General features: G+C 45.9%; 1 protein-coding gene across 2 annotated transcripts; it reads left to right on the top strand.

Moving 5' to 3' along the window:
* Positions 1–21,168, top strand: LOC309360174 (TLC domain-containing protein 4-like). Of its 2 annotated transcripts, none has more exons than XM_081894804.1 (7): positions 1–185; positions 8,208–8,378; positions 9,070–9,159; positions 11,851–11,909; positions 14,254–14,348; positions 17,218–17,291; positions 18,681–21,168. In XM_081894804.1, exons 2-7 carry the CDS (start codon positions 8,224–8,226, stop codon positions 18,970–18,972), a joined length of 765 nt encoding a protein of 254 aa, XP_081750930.1. In that variant the 5' UTR covers positions 1–185; positions 8,208–8,223; the 3' UTR covers positions 18,973–21,168. The 2 variants fall into 2 exon arrangements, with proteins under 2 accessions (XP_081750930.1, XP_081750931.1); XM_081894805.1 differs by lacking the exon at positions 1–185 and adding an exon at positions 6,466–6,542.
* Positions 21,169–22,362: the final 1,194 nt, after the last annotated feature.

Below are 22,362 nucleotides of genomic sequence, written 5' to 3'. Positions count from 1 at the left end.
CGCGGGCGTCTCGGTGTCCCTGCGCAAAGCAGCAGGCGCGGCCGGAGGGAGGTGCGTGCGCCTTTGCGCGTGGCGGCGCCGGAGGCTGAGGCGCAAGACCCCGGGCAGGCGGGGACCTCCAAGCGGCCGGACTGAAGCTCGGACGTCGGGCAAGCGGGAGCTGGAGGGGCTCGGCTGGGTGTCAGGTGGGTCCCGCGAGCTGTTCGCCCCGGCGGGGCGCGAGCAGAACCGGCTTTTGGAGAGGCTCTGTCCGTCGCCAACCGTCCTGCTTTGGGGACGAAGCGTCTCCAAGGTCCCTCTTGGAACGGGCAGCGTTTAGTGGGGAATCCAGGCTGAAGCGGAGCTCCCCTTTCCCCCAAAGCGAAGGACATTTTGTTTTCTCGTTATTGCGCAAGGAAGGCAAAGCGTTGCTGCGACATGCTGTGCGTTTCCGTGGCTGTCGAGGGGCTCCCGGTGGCCACGGTGGCTGGTTGGGGGGCTGTGCGCTCCGCCTCCTCCACAGCTGGAGGCGCACGGGCAGCTGTGCGTCTGAATACCAGTTGCTGGAAACCGCGGGAAGGGTCTCTCGGGTTCGGATCCTGTTCGCTGGTTTCCCATAACGGGCATTTGGTTGGCCACGGTGAGAACAGTGGGTTAGGTGGGCCATTGGCCTCATCCAGCACACTCTTCTTAGGGAGTCCAGTTAACGATCTTTCACCGGCCCGGGGGCATATTTCTCTGGTTCTGCGATAATATCTCCTACCTCCCCATCCCGTTTGAATGAAGAGAAGCCGGAGAACTGGCTCCTCGACCTTTCTGGTAAACTGGGACCTTGGGGGTGAATTACTATGGCAAATACGTGGCAAGAGGGAGACGCGCCCCATGGCAAAGGGAACCGCAGCCTCAAAAAGGGTGGAGAAGCCCAGAGTATGTTTTGCCTGCATGTGTGATTCAGAGCATCATTAATAGAGCAATCCAGCCAGTAAAGTCCTATAGAAGCACAGGGAGTATATTTTCTAGACAAAATAACTTAACTGCTGCAGTTGTACGGTTGAACATGCTTTTCACTATGTATGTGGAATTCTTTGGAAATGTAAATAAGTCTGAGATCACTTGCTTTGCCACAGCCAGCAGCATGTGTAGGTGGTTTTAAGCCTACATATTTACGGTAGCTTTAACCAGTGGTGTCCAAACTTTTTTCAAAGAGGACCAGATCCAAAGGGCCAACCAAAGTTGTTGACTTTTTTTTTAGGATTGAGGTTGTTGAGCTTTTTTTATGATTGAAGTTTTTAGGGCCGGTGGTCTGGATTAGACCCCCAGAACAGACTTTGAGCATGCCTGCTTTAAGCTGTGGTCCTAGACACACTTTCCTGGGAGTAAGAGCCTTTTAATTCAGTGGGATTTACTTCTGGGCTGGCATGCACAGAATTGGACTGTATGTCAACGATTGAGCAAGTTTAAGCTGACCTGTTGAAGTGTATATATGAAGGCTCATCTCATAGGTTAAAACTTCCATCTGAGACCTGTAAGACTGGAAGAAATTCCAAAGGTTATTAGGTGATAGGTACTGTGATGTGTCGAAGAACATAAAAAAAAAACCTTCTGCTGAGTCAGGCAGTTGTCTATAATGCTAAGAATTCTACCTTGATTGGCAGCAGCTCTCTGAAACCTTGCACATGCGTTTTCCCCAACCCTGCTTCCTGAGATTCTTTGACTAGAGAACCGCAGGCTTAGCATGTGCCATGGTACTGAAGGAGGAAATTCCTCAGTTGAAGTGCCATAGCCAAAATAGGTGCTCTTTGCTTTTATTTATTTATTTCTGTTGCAATATCTATAGACTGCAGCCTTTGATGGCAAAGCTCTCCCACAGTGGCTTACATAAACATTCAAAACCATAAAATATAACTGAAAGCAAACCATTAAAAAAAAACACAACGGCAACCTAGGAACAGTACATGGCCGAGCTGAGCAATTCAGATAAAACAGTTTAAAACAAAAAAACCAGCAGCAGTTTACACAATTAAGTAGTTAGACCAGTACTTCAGTTAAAACTAGATTTTATTTCATGGGAAGGTGGTATGCAGAGCCGGCCCTCACCTGTAAAAATCTTCATGCAGGGGTTTATGGCACACCTGAGCAGCAGCTGGAAGGCATGTGGGTTTGGATATGGCATAGAGCCATGCTTGCAATCCCACCTGTCTCTTGGAACTGCATGGCTCCGCATGTCAATAGATCACAGCAAAACCACCCCAGGATATAGGGACCTGCATATGTGGTGTAATATACATAAGAATGTCCCTGTCATATCCCTTGGGCTTGACTAGTGTCACACTTGCCGAAATGGTTGTTGGGCTACAACTCCCATCATCCCTGACCACTGGTCCTGCTGGCTAGGCATGATGGGAGTTGTAGTTCAACAACAGCTGGAGACCCAAATTTAAGAAACATTGTTAAGCTCATGCAAGAACTTCTGCTGGCACAGTGGGGCTTTCTCTCCTCTTCTCCCCTTGTGCTCCTCTAAATTGTCCTGGGGGTGTGTGCTAGGGAGACCCCCCCCTCAAAAAAAAAAAAAAAAAAACAGCACACAGGGCTAATAGTGAGGAGAATTTTGTATGGCAAGCTGAAAAAGCTTCTGTTGATGGAATGATTGCCATAGCACTACACCAATTTCCTCCACTCAAATTCATAGATACCTCCTACTGGAAGGGGACATGGCTTAGTGGTAGAAGAGGTGTTTTGCACGCAGAAGGTGTCAGTTAAAGAGAGAAAACTGTAAAACCTTTTGGGAGATGCGTAGGTGGTGGTGGTCAGCTTGTATGAACAGAAGCCTCATTGCAATCATTTGAGAAGCAGAACAAATCTATTGCAAAATTCAGTACTAGCAACACAACTCAAAGCAGGATGCTGACAAATTAGTAGTTAAGAAACTGCCTTACAGCGGTACCTCGCAAGACGAAATTAATTCGTTCTGCGAGTTTTTTCGTCTTGCGAAGCACGGATTCCCTGGGTATTAACGGTTTTAAGAAAAAGGAAAGAAACTTGCAAGACGTTTTCGTCTTGCGAAGCAAGCCCATAGGGAAATTCGTCTTGCGAAGCAACTCAAAAAACGGAAAACTCTTTCGTCTTGCGAGTTTTTCGTCTTACGAGGCATTCGTCTTGCGAGGTACCACTGTATATGAAGCCATACCATCACTTCAGCTGTACTTTCATATGCCAGGGATTAAAGCAAGGACCTTTTGCGCATCCATCACTGCCTATTCACTCAATGAGGGCAGGGGAACGGGCAGCAAGAAGGAGCAACAGCAGCAGGATGGAATACCTTGGGAATGGCAGTGAAGCCTTGGCCCAGGCATGAGCCTCTTGAGGGAGTTCAGCAGTTCCAAACCTTGCTACCTGCCCTGCTGTGAAAGAAGGACCAAAGGCACTCTGAAATGTTTAGCCTGGAGGAAAGAAGATTAGGAGAGCAAAATTAGGCTGTTTGGTTCAGAAATATTTTAAAGGATTTCAGAAAGAAGAGAGGGAACAGCCATTCCCTATGTGAACAGCAGCAATGGCCATGAATCACAAGGAGGTTGGTTTGGGTTCAGTTCAGAACAGATATCCTAGAGAAGCTGTTGGTCTTGCTTGAATTTTTTTCAAGGAAGGGACAGCCAGAGAAAGATTGAACAGACATGTGTTGGGTAGTTAACAGCACACCTTGTTGTACTGTTTTAGAACCAGTTCAAGGTTGTTTTTTATTGTGATCACGCTCACAAATTTGTCGTAAAGTAACTGTACGAGCGGGACGCGGGTGGCGCGTGGGTTAAACCACAGAGCCTAGGACTTGACATCAGAAGGTCGACGGTTCAAATCTCCGCGACGGGGTGAGCTCCCGTTGCTCGGTCCCTGCCCCTGCCAACCTAGCAGTTCGAAAGCACGTCAATGCGCAAGTAGATAAATAGGTACCGCTCCGGTGGGAAGGTAAACGGCGTTTCCGTGCGCTGCTCTGGTTCTCCAGAAGCGGCTTAGTCATGCTGGCCACGTGACCCGGAAGCTGTACACCAGCTCCCTCATTCAATAAAGCGAGATGAGCGCCGCAACCCCAGAGTCAGCCACGACTGGACCTAATGGTCAGGGCTCCCTTTACCTTTACCTAACTGTATGAGCTAATCCTGGGTCTGTTTATTCAGAAGTCAGCCCCACTGAATTAAATGAGAGTTGCTAACAACTAAGGGTACAATCCTCTAGTATGGGAGTAAACGCCAGTGAAATCAATGGGACTTTGGAGTAGTCACTCTTTAAATGTGCACAAGGTTGCAGGCTTAATCTCCAGCTGCCCTGTCCTGTGGCAGGCCTTTACAACTCCTTCCTGGAATCTGGGCTTTGAACAGGATGCACCTTGATCAAACAATTCAGTCCAGACCAGCAAACACAGAAATAAAGCCAGCCAAACACATTTCTGCTCTGCATCCAGATCTCTGTGCAAGATGCCCTTGAGAACTGTGCAGAGACCAGGTGCAGTTGTGTGACTTCTGCATATGTGGATGTGGGGGGAGTGTTTAGAAATCCTGCAGCCATTGGAAGTCTGCGAATTAAGAGCAGATGCCCATTTCCTCATTCTGCAACACACATGTTGGTTTCAAGGCAGTTTCATGTTCCTCTGGTTTCCAACATGAACATGTGTTTTTGAACACCTGGCAAGTATTTTGTTGTTCTCAAATACACTTGCCATATGAACATAGGGAGCTGCCTTAGACCATTAGTTCTGACTAGCTCAGAACTCCTCACTCCAACACTCATAATTCATTCACACGAAATGTTCTTCCTATAGGCTGTAGCTTCCGTATGATTTGGACTACCTCTCTGCATTATACGTTCCATAGTGCCTTGTACATCTCCACTTAAAGGAGCTCCAATAGCAGACTTGGGGAAGACCCCAGTACCTTGGACAGAAAAGTAGTGGACTGGACTAGGCAAGCTAAGAGTCTGACACCAAGCTATAGAGAACTGCCCAATGTAGGAGCCATATAGGAGAGAGGGAGACCTGGGCAATCCATTGAGAGGCAATCCTGCCCTTATTTGATGGGCCTGCTTTTTGGAAGGCCAACATGACTACCACACTACTGATTTAATTCTGCTGTGTGGAGCTGCAGGGGAATATTGGGTGTATTCCATTCACGGTTGATACGAAATTGCAGATACCTGGCTTGTGCTGTGCATGGAGTGATCATGTGCTCTAGATTCCTTTGGAACAAATGTGGGTTCTGATCTGAGACAGACAAGCTGGTGTGGGGCAGCATGTTCTCTAAAACGTTGCTCTTATCTGATAAGATTTGTCTCTCTGCTACCAAGCTTGATTTAACAGCCTGGCCAGAGATGGAAAAACAAGTTATTGCTTTCAGCTACTGGAGGGCACTTAATAGCCATCAGGCCGCTCCTCTGCCTCTAGCTGGCTAAACTTTCATCAACAACTTTTTCTTCCAACTCACAGAGAGCTCTATAGTGGGGTAGGAGAACTGAAAAAAAAAATAATGCCTGCCAACCAATGCACCCCTTTGGTTTCATGTACTACCAAAGGGGCACATTGGTTGGCAGATGAGAAATATATTTGCATTATTTTCATCTCTCCTACCCCCCTACTTGGTAGTCAGACTCCCAATTGCCCTAGTCTCCTTCCTACACACACACATATATTTACTCATATTATTTTCCTTCCGTGAAAATTCATTATTTACTCCCATCCTCTTGTAGCTGTTGTCTGCTGACCCCTTTAGTCCTGTCTCCTCATTTCTCTCTAGCTCTGAGAGAATCACCTTTTTGTCTCTGATAATACTCCTGTCTCTCTTCATTCTTGGGGGTTTCTACATGCATGTTGACCACCCAGCTTGGTACCCCCAGATTCCCTTTCCACACAACTTCCTTCAGCAGCTACCTTTGGTCAAATTCTCTCCGCATTGTGACCCTCTTGATCCTGTGGAAAGAAAGGTTGCTCCAGACAATCTTTTTATTGAGCATTCAACCCGATTTACTTACACTCGTGTTGCATGATGTCAGCTCTATCAAACATTCACCCAAATCTGTTTGCACAAAGGTCTTCCCATTCGTCAGTCATGAGCACACACGTTTTAGTCCATTTTGCCATCAATTTCCTAACTGCACGAAGCCTGTGTGTTTGCTGTTTTTTTTTTACAAGTGGATTTCTTGTGAAGTGCTTTAATCCACTTCAATTATGCAAATCTAAATTTCCAGTATACGTCTGACTCTTTCCTGCTAAACAGTAGCAGTCTGGAGGCAAATTCCTTCCACCTCTCCATCAGCCTTCTCATCTCTCTTATTCAGTCACCAAGATAGTTCTGGAACCTTTTTCCTCTTATCCTCTCCTTCCTCTCCTTTCCCCCTTCCTTCAGTTTTGCAGCCTCCTCTGCCCTTCACTCCTTCGCTCCTCCCTCTCCTCGCTCCCTTCATCCCACTGATCCTAAGCCCAAGCTCACTTCTACAGTATACAGTATTTCACTTCATCTGTTCCTGTTCGTGTGCAGCTCAGGAAGTCTCCTGACCCTTGCCAGCTGCTCTCGACACTGCAGGTTTGTTTTCTATGCATTTTAACGCAGCTGATTCTTGCTAACCAAAATTACTGTTCTTCGCCATTTTTAGGTCTTCCCACCTAAACTCCGCATTTTGGATATTAAGAAATAACCTGTTTTCCTTCTCTCCACCCATTTTGCACCAGATCTTCCTTCTTTACATTTTAGAGGCTCTTTTCTTGCCTGGTCTTCTTAATTTCATTAGTCTTACAGATCCCTCTTGTCTTGCCTGATTCCCCTTTTACTTCTTTCTGCCAGCGTTTAGAACCTGTCGTCCAATTGGATGTCACCAGCTATCTTACCTATATTCTCTGTGTGGGGGTCATCAGTGTATGTTCCCACCTTTGAAAGTTTCGCCTGTCACTTGCTGCTTAGATTGTTCTGGGTACATAAACCCCTGAGGGAGATCTAGTGACGCTTATCCCTTTGGCATACTTGCAATTCCTTTAGATAACACGGCTGATCCCCTCCTAAGCTGCCACATAGTTGTGCTACTTGTGCTTCCTATATCGTGCATTTTACACCATGTGCAGCCGCTTAATCCTTATGGTGTTATGACGCGCTGGTCAAGCCTAACTTTGTCCCATATATCAGAGACTGAACTTCTTCCCCACCATCGCCACTTGGTCCTTGCAGTGAATTGTCAGCCCAGTAGTGGGCACTCCCACCCTGTTCTTAAAATGGGAATATATGTGCCATAGCAAAGCATATAACCAAATGTTCCTGCCTTGCAATTCACAAAAATTGCAGATCCACGGGACTGTCTAGGACCGGCTCCATATCTGTGGCTGCATCAATCAATGAGTGGGACAGAAGCTGCAGTCCTTCAGAACTTGAGACTATGAGTCATTTGCAATATTGCCTGTGGCAGAGTAAACTGGAGAGACTAGGCTGTGTGTAATCGACCCTATAATGCTCTCAACCCAGGCAGCAGTTCAGTGCCCTTTGCTATATGGCTTTGAGACCAAAAATACTTCGTCTGCTACCCCTAGTGTAGCAGTTCTCAAACCTTTTTTTCCCTTTCTTTCTTTTTTGGCAAACCACTTGACAATTTCCTGGGCTTGACTGACTCCTGGATAGGTCAGTTAATCCTGGATAGCTCAGATGGTGTGGTGCTGATAATGCCAAGGTTGCAGGTTTGATCCCCTTATGGGACAGCTACATATTCCTGCATTGCAGGGGGTGGGACTAGATGATCCTTAGGATCCCTTCTAATTCTGTGGCAGGAAGGTAAACGGTGTTTCCGTGCGCTCTGGCTTCTGTCACGGTGTCCTGTTGCGCCAGAAGCAGTTTAGTCCTGCTGGCCACATGACCCGGAAAGCTGTCTGTGGACAAACGCCGGCTCCCTTGCCCTGAAGCGAGATGAGCGCCGCAACCCCATAGTCGCCTATGACTGGATTTAACTGTCCAGGGGTCCTTTACCTTTTCTTTACAATTCTATGATTCTATGACTATTTAATAAACTTTTATTCAATGTCAAGATCATGTCATGGTCAAAGCTAGTGTCACTTCAGAAAAATCAAGTGCAGGGCCAAGTGCAGATATTATTTCCTCCAAACACATGATTCTGGTGAATTTGTAGGGGGCTGCCCACCCCCAACTCTGTTCTTTCTTCCCCCCCCCCCCGCTCTCCTCACACACCCATACACATTCGTCTTCTTGCAGGTGTTGCTGAGACCCAATGGAGGACTCCACCCGCCTGGGCTACTGTATTGTGGCTGGCAGCTTTGTGGCCTTCCAATTCTTCTTCTCCGCTGTCAGCCCACAGTTATCTTTGTCGCTGAGTTCCAGATATTCCACCCTTCCATCAGTCAAGCAGAACGAATGGAATTCCAGGTACAGCAGTAGCTCGGGTTACAAACACCTCAGGTTACAGACTCTGCTAACCCGGAAGTAGTACCCCAGGTTAAGAACTTTACCTCAGGATGAGAACAGAAATGGCGCGCCGGCGGCGCACCGGCAGCAGGAGGCCCCATTAGCTAAAGTGGTACCTCAGGTTAAGAACGGAACACCAGAACGAATTACTGTATTTTTCGCTCTATAAGACACACCAGACCATAAGACACACTTAGTTTTTGGAGGAGGAAAACAAGGGGGGGGGGGATTTCTGAATCCCAGAAGCCAGAACAGCGAGAGGGATCGCTGTGCAGAGACCCCTCTCGGTGTTCTGGCTTCTGGGATAGCTGTGCAGCCTGCATTCGCTCCATAAGATGCACACACATTTCCCATTACTTTTTAGGAGGGAAAAATATGTTACGTTTGTAACCAGAGGTACCACTGTATAGTACCTTTAAGTGGTCAGGGAGCGGGGACGTGGAGAGTCTTGCAGCTCTCTCTCACACTCTCAGCTAGTTCAGTGGAAGAACCGCTCCCCGCTTAGCATGTGAGAAGCCTTGGAGCATCGCTTGCTTTGCGGGAAAGAGATGAGAATGTGTACATGAGTGCACATGGGCAGGGAGAGGGGAGAATATCTGCATGACACAGGCACTGCAGTCATGGGGTAACCCTGTCTTATCCTCCTCCCTAGATGTGTGTCCACCCTCCATGCTGTGATAGTCGGCCTCTTCTGCCTCTGCATCCTTTGGTTTGACGATGCTGTAAATGCCAACCCTATCTGGTAAGAAGGAAAGGCCCTCCTGGCTTGCTCGCACGCTTCCTCTGATCACTTTGCTGTCCAGGCTTGCATGTGCAGATTCGTCAAGTCTGCCCTCCCCAGAGAGAGAGAGAGGGGAGGAAGAACTGGTGCATGTGAGCTTGATGGGACACATTGTGCTAGGAAGCCATGAAGGGTTGTTTTGTGTCGGGGAAGAATAGCCCCTTGTGTTTCTTGAGATTTAGGATTGCGGGAGGGGGCGGGCACAGCTTCAGGGCCAGGGTTGGCAGTGGGCCTAAAGAGGTGTTTATGTTGTTGCCCAAGCCATATCCCCCTGCTCCCTTCCTCCCTCCCACTCTGCTTGCAATGCGCATATCCATGCCTTTCTTTCAGTTAGCCTTACATTTCCCCTGAGCGGAGCTGGCTAAGTGAGTCCCTAAAGCTCAGCAGGCATTTTGGTCTGCACCGTGGTTTCTTACCAACACATCTGTGACCCTGACTAGTCGACTTCACCGTCTTGGAGCACGCAGCCCACTGTCAGCTTATGTTCAATCCGGCTTAGAGTCACCAGCTACATGTGGGATATTAGCTGTGTACATCTTTGTGGTAATATAAGGCTGTGTTCAGACCAGCCCTCAGCCTGAGGTTTGTGCGACCACAGTGACCGGCATCAGGGTTGTCAGTGATTGAGGAAAGACCAGGTTTTGCTCCCACCTTGTTGCAACTTCTCTCTCTCTCTCTCTTTTTTTAAATAATTTTTTTATTAGATTTTCCACAGTGATAACACAAACCACAAAGCAAAATGATACACAAAAACAGAAAAAGAAAAAAAGGAACAATAAACAGATAAACAATAACAACAAACTTAATTCTTCACAAATCCAACCTTTTAAACATCTTGGTTGACTTCCTCAAATCCCTCCCTTCTGAGTTTCCTTGTAATTAAAAGTAACAGCTTTCCAATATCATTATTAAACTAAAACAATTTCCAATTGTAGTCCATCTTATTCACTTTTCTTAACATTCTAAATCCCATTTATTTAATTATAACTTAGTTTAATCCTAGGCCTATTTGTTTCTTTCAAGTAATTTCTAATTTTTTATATTACAATATTTATTCAAATAGTCTTTAAATTTCCTCCACTTCTCTCTCTTTTTTTGTTCTTTCTCTCACAGAAGCAGCTAGCTCCTATTGTCTAGTTCACATCAATCCTTACGGTCAGTTGTAATCTGTGAGGGAAAATCTTAAAGACCCATGGGTGTGTTTTATACAGTTTCAACAACAAGGAATTGGCTGGGGGGACTGCTAGAGACACAGCCTCCTTTTCATCTAGAGATGGGGATCCTATGACCTTCCAGAAGTTGATGGACTGCAAGTCCCATCAGTTCTGACCAGCATGGCAGATGGTGAGGGATGAGGGGAAATGCTGTAGCTTGACACTATATAGAGCACTAGTCACCAACCTTTTTGGAACAGTGCGTACATTTCAGATTTGAGAGAGCTCTGGGTGTCCCAGACAGAAAATAGCTGCTGTGGGGAGAGGGTTTGCCGTAATACAAAATGGCTGCCATGGGGAGCATAGCATAACACATTATTATTATTATTACTAATAATAATAATAATAATAATAATAATAATAATAATAATACTACCCTGCCCATCTGGCTGAGTTTCCCCAGCCACTCTGGGCGGCTTACAGCATATCTAAAAACATAAAGCCTTAAAAACTTCCCTAAACAGGGCTGCCTTCAGATGTTTTCTAAAAGTCAGATAGTTGTTTATTTCCTTGACATCTGATGGGAGGGCATTCCACAGGGCGGGCACCACCACCGAGAAGATCCTCTTCCTGGTTCCCTGTAACTTCGCTTCTCACAGTGAAGGAACCAGCAGAAGGCCCTCAGAGGAGGACCTCAGTGGTGAAGATAAAGTCACCCCTAACAATCTTACACTTTCCACGGGAAGTCACCTATGTCCTGCTGGTCTTGATTGTGGAGTTCGCACAGTATTGGTTACACACACACACAGACACACAGAGAGAGAGAGAGAGAGAGAGAGAGAGAGAGAGAGAGAGAGAGAGAGAGAGAGAGAGATGCTGTTGCTGTTTATGGAAAAGGGAGCATTCCTCAGTACCAGGAAAAATATTGAAGGTAGCTACACAACATTCATTCTTATTTGAATGAAATTTCTGAGGTGGTACCTGCACATTTTGCCTCATAACTTTCTTCATGGGGGGGGTAGGATTAGAGACTTATTTGATTCTTAAAAAATGAAAGCTCAGAGTCTGGGGCACCAGTGAAGCCTTTTTAGGCACAAGTTGGCAACCCTTGGTATCGAGGGTCATAGGTTACCCATCCCAGCTAGTTGTTTGTCATCACTTAGTCTAAACCAAACATGTAAAATACAAAAGCATGGCAAAAAAAGAAAGAAAGCCCTGAAGATGTTTCATGGTGATGGAGCAAAGCAAGGGCCTCGTGTCTTTTTTCTGCACGCAGACGGTATGAAAGACTGCTGATCTGGATACACCCATAGTGCATTGTAGCGGACAGTCCATTTTTGCCCAGCCTCTCTTACTGAGTCAGGGAGGTCTTTTCCATCTAACACCATGTGGTGCTTCTTGCATGGGAGAAAGAAGGAAACTGGCACCTATTGAAGTACGGTAGATTCATCTCCCAGAAGCAGATCTTACCATTCTCCCACTCTTCCATCCTTTGCAGGGGAGACCCGTGGCTCGTCAAGTTGAACATAGCTGTCACGTGTGGATACTTGCTGTATGGTAAGTATCATGGGCCCCATTTCATTGGGCAGGCTAGAAAGGCCAAGGCTGGTAGCAGAAGTTTTCTGGGGAAGCTTGCCATTCCCCTCACCACAGCCACAGTTTGCCTTTCTATTCCTTGGCCTGCTGCCATCAGATGCCACTGGGGATATCTCGCCCTGAACCAAAACCCATTAAAGTGAACAGGAAAGGTGCTTCTGTACCGAGGCATTCCCAGTGGATTGGGCCCCAAAGAATCACCCTCAAACAAAACATAGGAGCTTGTGCTTCCCCACTTCCCATCTCATAGTGAAGGGGAAGTTTGGACTTCGCAGAAAGAAGAAAAGCTTTGCAGCTGAGGCTGTGTAGGAAAAAAACATACTGGTGTGTGTTATCTGCTGCCCTGTTTGCTTGTTTTATGTTTCTTATTTTGTTGTTTTGCTGTTTATCTATTGTTTTTATTTATTGTGGTTATCTATAGCTTCACTGTAAGTCATTTTGAGCAGCTTTTAGGTGCAAAAGTGGAATAAAAGGTGTCTAAATATTTTCTTTTAAGTACACAATCACTTGTGGTGTACAGCATCTTTTTTGCTGCCAGTTGGTGAATTTCATCCAGCAATTTAGTTCTGTGAGAAGTGAATTTGAAGCCCTGTTTCTTCTGCCAGGGAGTCTCTTGAAGCCTCCATCAATTCACTCTCACTCTTCTCAGTTACCCATTGGTAAAGTTTTTATTTACTTACTTACTTGCATCCATATCCTTCTTCCCAAGGTGGCAAACATGCAGTTCCCAAGTGATCTCTCCTCCAGGAAGTGAATGATGGCCTCATGTGCCTTCAGACAAAACTCTGGAAATCACAAGTTATGTCAATCCAATAACACACAAAAATGATCATATAGCACAGAGGTCCTCTGAATTCCATTGCAGACCCAATCCACACTTCCCAGACCAGATCAGAATGCAACAATCTTTTTGATTTGCACTTCTCTGAGTTTTGCAATTCAGTCCTTACCTAGAAACATGCCACGGCATATTAAAAATGTGTCTTTTAGGATAACATATATTTAGAAATGTGTATATTGAGATAAAATATGTATTTAACCCAATAACATTTTCAAACACTTTAATGGGAAGGTTTTTGATGTCTGACGTTTTATTATGTTTTTATAATCTGCTAGAAGCCATCCAGAGTGGCTGGGGAAACCCAGCCAGATGGGTGGGGTATAAATAATAAAATAATTTATAATTTTATAAATAACCAAAATTATCCAAATCTGGTATTATAACAACAACAACAACAATAATAGAGACATTTGGTGGATGCAGTGGGAATGGGTTTGTTAGCCAATGAAAACAAAAACGGAAAAAAACCCCAATATGTTGTTTATGGGGTTCTGAGAGGCTTGATTTGTGGAAATTCACATTCCGGTTTTTGTCAAGGTCATTAAAGAAAAGGGGAAACTGCTAGAAAACTGTGGTCCAGGGTGAAGCAGGCCCGTAGGGGAGAGGAGAATACAGTGGGGAGGATGCAAAGTTCTGGGTGAAGAAAGCTCATCCCAAATACTGGGATTCACGCTTAGTTCTGGAAGAAGGCTGAAACACCCTCTGTATTTCAAAGGATTATTATGATGTGATGGGGACTATATAAGGTTTCTAGGTTTCCTCAGCGGTAGGTAATATGTGAGGGGGGAGGGAGAGAGGTAAATGTCTCAATATAAAGATAGTGTAATGGGGTTATTTTTTAAAAAAATGGTTGTATTGCTGGATGCTACTGAGTAGCTGACATTGGGGCCCAGAATGCCAACACTCTCCTGTACCACTGCTGGCAGATGGACATAAAGCTACTAGCTGGTCAGTTCGAATCCCTGCGATGGGGTGAGCTCCCGTTGGTCAGTCCTAGCTCCTGCCAACCTAGCAGTTTGAAAGCACACCAGTGCAAGCAGATAAATAGGTACCACTGTGATGGGAAGGTAAATGGCATTTCTGTATGCTCTGGCTTCCGTCACGGTGTCCCGTTGTGCCAGAAGTGGTTTAGTCATGCTGGCCACATGACCCGGAAAGCTGCCTGTGGACAAACAGTGACTCCCTCAGCCTGAAAAGTGAGATGAACGCCACAACCCCATAGTCACCTTTGACTGGACTTAAACGTCCAGGGGTCCTTTACCTTTTTAACCTTTTTTCCTACACCATTTAAATCTTCCCCTTTTAAATTTCTGCCTGCAGATTGGCTGTTAAAAGAAGAATCACGGGGTCAGGGGTGGAAATATGTCGGCTTTGCTCTGTTACATGCTTGAACCTTGTATCCCGCCTGCTCATCTCCCAGTAAACCTTCCTTGTGCGTATGTTGTGTTGTGTTCTGAATTCTAGATCTGTTGCTGCTAGTGCGGTACTGGAGGACATTGGGAGATTCGCTTTTCGTTTGCCACCACTTGGCAGCGCTATACGCTTATGGATACGTGTTGGTTAGTTCCAGAGTCCTTTAGCTATTGGGGAGGAGGGAGGGGGAGAAGTTTCCTCTTATTCTTCATTCTTGTTCCTTTTTCTAAAAGAAAAACAAAACCCATTCTTCATCAATCCCTTTGCTTCACTCCGCTCTTCTACAGCTTTCAGTGCTGCATCGTTCCTTCCCAACCCACAGAAACTGCCTGACATCAGGGCAAAAAAGGACATGGTCTGAAATCTGGACCAGGGAAAATAAAGAGAATTAGCATAGCACAGACTGAAATCCCCCCCCCCCCCCCGCTTCCAATGATCGGTTGGCTGAGAAATACAACTTCTATATGTCTGAGAACTCCTGATTTACTTTTCATTTCCATGCTCCAGGAACTTTTAAAAGGTTTTTTTTAAGAGAGAGAGATAGTGTGCCATGGGGAGCAACCATAAGCATGATTACTCAGAAGTAAGTCCCGTGAAGTTAAATGGGATTGACCCACTAATTTGTGTGTTTAGGATTGCAGCCTAAAAAGGTGTTGTATGGAAATGAAGTATAAAGTATAAAGACAGTCTCTGCCTCTGGGTTCACAGTCTAGAACAGGAACGACAAACCTGTGGCCCTCCAGACGTCGCTGAACTACAACTCCCATAATTCCTGACCTTCAGACAAGCTGGGTGGGACTAAGGGCAACAGGAGTCCATCAACATCTGGAGGACTACAAGTTATTCATCCTTGGTTGAGAAGAACAAGATATGCTAGGAAGGGAGAAGGACAGACATTTTGGAAACATAATGAGAAGTAGCATTGGTATGTCACATTAAAGAGGAGGGGGAATGTAAAAGTTTTTTATCTCGGTTTAATTTTTTATTCCATCACTAAGCTCTTTGGGAAATGGTGGAATTATTTTCCCCTCGCCAGAAATAACCACCACCATCAAAGTTAATTTATTAATCAGCTTCCTAAGCACAGTCTTAAGGTGATTTACACATGAAATAATGAAAAACTCAAAAACAACAAGCACATTTAAAACAAGACTAGAAGTCTTAACACTCGTGGGGAAGACCTGTTAATTCAGCTGATAAAGCCAGAACAGAAATATCATCAACTGTTTCCGGAAAGTGCAGACACCGGGCGCCTGTCATATCTCATATGAGGAGGTGGAGAGTCCTGTTCAAGAGGAATCTGTGTGTGCTTCTAAGTTGTGTTTGTCCTGCTCAGCCATTGATTGATTTAGCAACTTTGGAGGAAGTAGTGTTTCCTCAAGACTCCTTACCTCATCTGCAGAATAGCCATTATAACATAGGCTGCCTTCTACATAGGCATTTATTTACATGCTGCTTATATGCCAAAATGGCTTCTAAGCACTTTGCAACCATAAAATCAGTCCATAATTAAATGCACAATAACATGGAAACATTCTTACTTAAAATATACAGTAGAACAAACAATTAGAAAGCATAAAATTAAAACCGTTAAAAGCAGTTTAAAAAAACCAATCACATGTTGGATTCAAGGGAATGTTTACCTGACTAGAAAATGATAAGGAAATGTTGGCATCACATTGAGCCTTGAGGTTAACATAACAGCAATCCTCTGCACACTTACATGGAAGCAACTCCTGTGAATTCAGTGGGAAGAAGAGTCCACCATCTCATGGATGAGGCTATGCTGCAATCTTGTCGTACTTGGTAGCTAGTCCTGCTAAATGAAATGGAGATTTTTCACAATCAATAGCAGAGTTTGTGTTACTAGTAAATGGGTTTAGAGGGTGGTCAAGCCACAACACCATTTACCCCAAATTAATATAACTTCAGCCCACATCTGAGGACTCCTGCCTCCACTGCTGATTACCTTGCCCTTTCTGGCTCTTTCTCTTTCCTGAAAGCATTAACTCTTGAATCCCCTGTGGTCATTCTCCTTGTAACAGCCCAGCCTGCTTCTTCATAGCAAATGGAGTCAGCTAGAGCAATACTTCTGCTGCAACAGATGTCCCTAAAATTCTCAATTCATTTCAAGGGGAATTGAACAGGTAAATGACCCATGAGATTGTGCCTGTCTTCTGACATGCAATTAGGCATTTGTAAGGGACTTGCTAGGGACGTGGGTGGCGCTGTGGGTTAAACCACAGAACCTAGGACTTGCTGATCAGAAGGTCGGCGGTTCGAATCCCCGCGACGGGGTGAGCTCCCATTGCTCAGTCCCTGCTCCTGCCAACCTAGCAGATTGAAAGCACGTCAAAGTGCAAGTAGATAAATAGGTACCACTCTGGCGGGAAGGTAAATGGCATTTCTGTGCCCTGCTCTGGTTCGCCAGAAGCGGCTTAGTCATGCTGGCCACATGACCTGGAAGCTGTACGCCGGCTCCCTCGGCCAATAAAGCGAAATGAGCGCCGCAACCTCAGAGTCGGACACGACTGGACCTAATGGTCAGGGGTCCCTTTATCTTTACCTTTAAGGGACTTGCTTGGATGGGTTTGCAACCCAGCCCAGTAAAGTTGCTTACGTATTGCATGCTAGTCATGTTGCTGAACTGGTTCAGTTCACATATTTGGAACACAAAACAAAGAAGCGGGTATTGCAGACCAGCTTCTATTGGTATAGATATACACAGGTTAGGCAAGGTCCTGTTGGATGGGCAGACATTAAAATTGTTTTGCATCATTCAGGATGGAAAAGCCCAGCAACCAAGGCATGGGTGGCACCAAGGAGTCTGGCTGTACTGGTATTCTGCTCTGCTTCACTCTAACACTTTCTCTGCTTGGCTTCCTGGCTGTTGAGAGAAAGGGAGGTACCTGAGAGCTGCCTGAATCTTCTGGCACTGGAAAAAGTGAGGCCTTTGGCACTGTCTTGGGGAACAGTGAGGCCAGCATCTCAAGGTTTCTCTTTCTGTCCCCACAGAGCCGTGGGGTGCTGCCCTACTTTGCCAATTTCCGTCTCCTCTCGGAACTCTCCACACCCTTCGTGAATCTGCGGTGAGTTTTCTGATGGAGTAAGTCACAGGTTTTTATGGTTTCAGGAGCTTCTTCACATACCTGTGGTATCCATTCGATAATATGGGTCTGCATATCCTTTTCATAGCAAAAGAAACAGGCTTGTGGAAAGCAGCTGTTCTCCAGGCCCCTCACCAGGAGCCACAGTAAAGCCCCCCACTTCCTAAATGGCCTCAGCCCAGTATACCTGAAGGAGTGTCTCCACCACCATTATTCAGCCCGGACGCTGAGGTCCAGCTCTGAGGGCCTTCTGGCAGTTTCCTCCATGCGAGAAGTGAGGTTACAGGCCGAGGGCCTTCTCGGTAGTGGTGCCCGCCCTGTGGAACACCCTCCCATCAGATGTCAAGGAAATAAACAACTACCTGACTTTTAGAAGACATCTGAAGGCAGCCCTATTTAGAGAAGTTTTTAATGCTTGATGTTTTATTGTGTTTTTAATATTCTGTTGGGAGCTGCCCAGAGTGGCTGGGGGATAAATAATAATAATAATAATAATAATAATAATAATAATAATAATTATTATTATTATTATTATTATTCCACAGTCAACATCTTAAGTCCTTTGGGTGGCCACCACTAAGGAAGCTCAGCTCACTCCTGATCCCTTAATCCACAGGTGTCAAACACAAGGCCCGCGGGCCGAATCTGGCCCGCCAGACCTCGTCATGTGGCCCGTGTAGCTGCCGCCGGCCGCTAGCCTTCACCTTTTATTCTCGCTTTTTTTTTTTTTTTTGACACAAGAAAGCCACCTCTTCAGCACATGCGCGGCAGCCTACAAGCCAGAGAACGTCTGGCCTCTAGCGGTGCCGGCCGTTCTACACAGGAAACTTGCCATTATTCTATGTTTCTGCTTTCAGAGCTAGTTATTACTTTCATTATTACAAAAAACAGTAACAATTGAATGCAGTAACAATAATTTATGATAATAAAGAGTGGACACATAGTCCTACAGATACAACCGGCCCTTTGAGGGTGACCAAACTGCTGATGCGGCCCCCGATGAATTTGAGTTTGACACCCCTGCCTTAATCCTAGAGGAACTACCATAGGTGGCCCTGTGTTCCACCAACAAGTGAAGCTTAACGGGGGATGCAGAGGGCACCACCTTGAATTCATAGCACTGACCCCATTCAAAGCTTACTTCTCAAGAAACTGCTACATCGTTCTATCTGGGAGAACCATGGCTGATTTAATGCTGCTGAATTCTTGGTTCCCCATACCTCACTAGAGGTCTGGAATAAGCCTGTGGATGACTTGTGGTTTTGCTTTCTTCAAAGAGGTGGAAGGAAGGGGTGGCATCTTCCAGGGCAGCCCCCCGTGTGGTTTTTTATATATATATACATTTGACACAATACTTTTGCCTTACCTCAGATGGTTCCTGGATGCAGTTGGCTGGCCACGCTCTTCCTGGGTCGTCTTGGCCAATGGCCTGGCCATGATGGTGGTCTTCTTTGTGGTTCGGATTGCCGTCATCCCCAGCTATTACATGCAAGTCTACTCCTGGTATGGGACTCCTGAGTATGAGCGCCTGGGCCTGGGTGTACAGCTGGCCTGGATCGGGCCCAGCCTAGCCTTGGAAGTACTCAATATGGTCTGGATGTATCGCATCACCCGGGGCTTCTACCGAGCCGTCTGCCGGTCCGTGTCTCGCAAGGCAGCATGAGGACGTTGAGAACGGGGCAGTACTTGGTCAGGAACACAGAGACTCTTAAGTACTTCTGGACCACGCTGGATACTCCCCCTTCTAATACCCTTAGAAGCCAGTAGCCATAGGAACTGCTTCTGACCATCCCCTTGGCCCAGGCAGACAACCCTGGACCCACACAACTGGAGCATTTGTTTGTTTTTTCTTCCATCATCTTGGCCACCCTGAACAGAATGAGCAACTGGAGAACAACATCCATCTCAGTTTTTGGGATGGACTCTCTGGGCATCTAACATGGTTTGAAATGTATAGTTTAAACTCTCTCTGTGTGTGAAGCAAGCACAGGAATATCCTTTGGCTCACATGGGTGGGTGTTGAGCAAAGAGAGATATAGCTGGATCAACAGTTGTCTGGTCTTTGTGGCTTCGGGCTTAGACTGTGAGAGTGTGTCTAAACAGCTCATTGCCTTGTTTCAGCTACATGTCTATCAGTTGGAAGGAAAAATATGCACCATTGCCTCCAGGGTAGAGGGGCCTGGTTTTCTGTTGGAGGGATACTTTAGAGGAAGAGAAAAGGGACGAATGGAAACGGTTCTGCCACTTTGGCCAATGGCTCTTTGTTCTTTTATAGAAGTATGTTGGGAGAATGAAATAGGCTGAATGCATAGAGGAGGAAACTGTGTCAAGCGAGGCACTGAAAATGGAGGATTGTCCATGCTTGGACGGCAGTAGTAAATACTGGAAGACGGTGTTTGGAAAAAGGTGTTTCCACTCTAACAGGTTGGGGTGGAACTTGACATTCCTTCAGACCAGGGTCCTCAGAACGCCGTCCTCAGCAAAACAAGGATTCATAACTCTCTTCACTTGGGCATAACCATGACACTACTCTTGGCTGTGCTTGCTTTTGTTCTGAGAGCTTGAAAGTAAAGAGGCCTGAGCAGAACTAGTTCAAAGCAAACTGTGAGGTTGTTGGGGGCGGGCGGGGCCGACCCAGTTACCTTTCACGAGAACTACTCCAACAGGTGTTGGCTGCCATTCTGAACCCAGGCATCTCTCCTTGAGACAGCATCCTTCTTCAGAGGAAAATTGCATCATTCCAGCACAATACTGCAATATTCTGTTGTACGTCAGTCGTAATATTGAGTGCAGCAGTGTGGATTATCGCTTCCTAAAAGTCACTGATAATGTCATGTGTCACATGTGAACATAAGAAGAGCTTGCTGGATCAGGCTCATGCCCCCCCCCCAAAAAAACCACACACGCATTGTGTGCATGACAAACTGTGACAGCAAGGCCCCAGCTGTGGAGGTCTGGTGTTGTGAGCGTCACATTGCTGCTGAACGTGGGAAATAGATGTGTCCCATTCCTCTGTGGTTACTCATAGTGAAATTAAGATGCAACTGTGAGAATGGCCCAGGTGGATTTCTGTGTGGTTTGTATCTTTGATTCACCTTAAGGACCAACAGTAGAAGAACAGTTGCTTCTCTCCCGCCCTTTTGCACACACATTCTGATGATACAGTGCTTACAACAAGTTGTCTGGGGTTTAGCATTCTGTTTGCAAGGTTCATTGCACTGATGCTATTACTTCCTTACTTGTTCTATTATACTGAATCTTCCCCTGCCCCCCCCCCGACGCACAGCACTAATCACAACAGAGTTATTCCATCTCTAAGGCTGAGGGGGGAACCCAGGAAGTTTACCTGTGCTAAACCAGCTGAAATGGAGCCCCCATTAATTTACGTGGATTTGCACAGGAGCCTTTTCTTGGGAATTCTGCTTCTAAGGTTGCGCTGGACCAAATATACCAACACCAGGTGCTTAACGTCTTTGGGTAGACTTCAATAAGAATTTATATGCTCTGGGTCAAGCTCTACCATTCCTCTACCTGGCTGCTAGGGGAGCAAGCTAATTTTTAAGAAGCTTGTGAAAGCATTGTTCCCAAATCTGTGCCTTAAAATGCTTCTCCAAGCACTCAGCATCACCCTGGAAAAGTACCCTCCAGTTTGTGGTAAGGGTACAGCTGCTGGCGTACATCATTTCACTATGAACAAATTTATGCCACAAATACAAGCAGTGGAAATTCTGTTGTTGATTTTCTCTGTTGTTCAGATGGTTTAATCCTCAACTATGCAGCATTTTTTAAATTTTCTAACCTCCATTTATTAACTGGAATCAGTGAACATTAATATAATAAATAAGATTAATTTATTAAATTTTGGTTTCCTCTACTCATTCTTGTCTCTGTGTGTATGCGTGTTTATGTGTTGCATTTGGTGGATGTTAGGGCTGCAGTGCACCTGAAATTTCCCAGACATAGCCAGGATTTGGCTATTGGAAACAGTGCCCGGGTGGAAAACACTTAAATACCTGGGGAAATCAGGAAGTATGGCACCCCAAAACTCAGCAACTTTTGTGTTTGGATTTTCACTTTTTGAAATATGGCAACCCTAAGCATGTTATTGGCAGAGAAGTCTGCACCACATATGGATATCTCAACCCTGAAGCCTTCTTCCCACTGTGCCTCCTTGCACGTCTTCTCCTCTGCGTTTCTCAAGTACTACACCTGATGCAGTGAGCCATGGATAGACACCATTCACAAAAAAATAACTGGGAAGCTGAGATGACCCCAAAACAAATGTGTCCAGGACCCAAGAACAACAGGCCCAGCCTGGCCTCCTGCTCAGCTGGAAGACTGCAGACTTTAAAAATGTATGCAATTTCTTCCATTGAGAGGTAAAGGTAAAGGGTCACCTGACCATTAGGTCCAGTCGTGGCCGACTCTGGGGTTGCAATGCTCATCTCACTTTATTGGCTGAGGGAGCCGGCATACAGCTTCTGGGTCATGTGGCCAGCATGACTAAGCCACTTCTGGCGAACCAGAGCAGCGCTCGGAAACGCCGTTTACCTTCCCGCCAGAGCGGTACCTATTTATCTACTTGCACTGGTATGCTTTCGAACTGCTAGGTTGGCAGGAGCAGGGACCAAGCAACGGGAGCTCACCCCGTCGCAGGGATTCGAACCGTTGACCTTCTGATCAGCAAGTCCTAGGCTCTGTGGTTTCACCCACAGCGCCACCCGTGTCCCTCTAAATTGAGAGGTGTCTACAAATGGATTAGGAACTAGGTGGCAGCAGGGGATATGGACAGAAGCAACTAGGAACAAAAGGAATAGCTCTTAAACCAAAATGAACAGCTAGACAAGACTCAGTATCTGGCCAAGTTGATTCCTAGAGTGGATAATATACAAAGGAAGATAAGCGGTAGCTTTCGCTAACGGCGCTTTATGTCTGAATAGCTGGCAAAGCTTTTGAGCGATGGAGTCGTTCAACTAAAAGTTCTGCGTAAGTAATAGCAGCAACTGCATTTATATCATAGGAGCCAACTCCTTGGGGTCGAGTTCCCTTTGGT

This window comes from Podarcis melisellensis (assembly GCF_964234715.1).
Source record: "Podarcis melisellensis genome assembly, chromosome: 17".
Classification (NCBI taxonomy): Eukaryota; Metazoa; Chordata; class Lepidosauria; order Squamata; family Lacertidae; genus Podarcis; species Podarcis melisellensis.
This window is presented reverse-complemented; position numbering and strand designations above follow the sequence as displayed.

Excerpts from the sequence above, each read along its gene's own strand:
- LOC309360174 (XM_081894804.1), top strand. The coding sequence starts at position 8,224 with ATGGAGGACTCCACCCGCCTGGGCTACTGTATTGTGGCTGGCAGCTTT. Across the intron at positions 8,379-9,069 it reads CAGAACGAATGGAATTCCAG|ATGTGTGTCCACCCTCCATG; the intron begins GTACAGCAGTAG and ends CCTCCTCCCTAG. Across the intron at positions 11,910-14,253 it reads GTGTGGATACTTGCTGTATG|ATCTGTTGCTGCTAGTGCGG; the intron begins GTAAGTATCATG and ends TCTGAATTCTAG.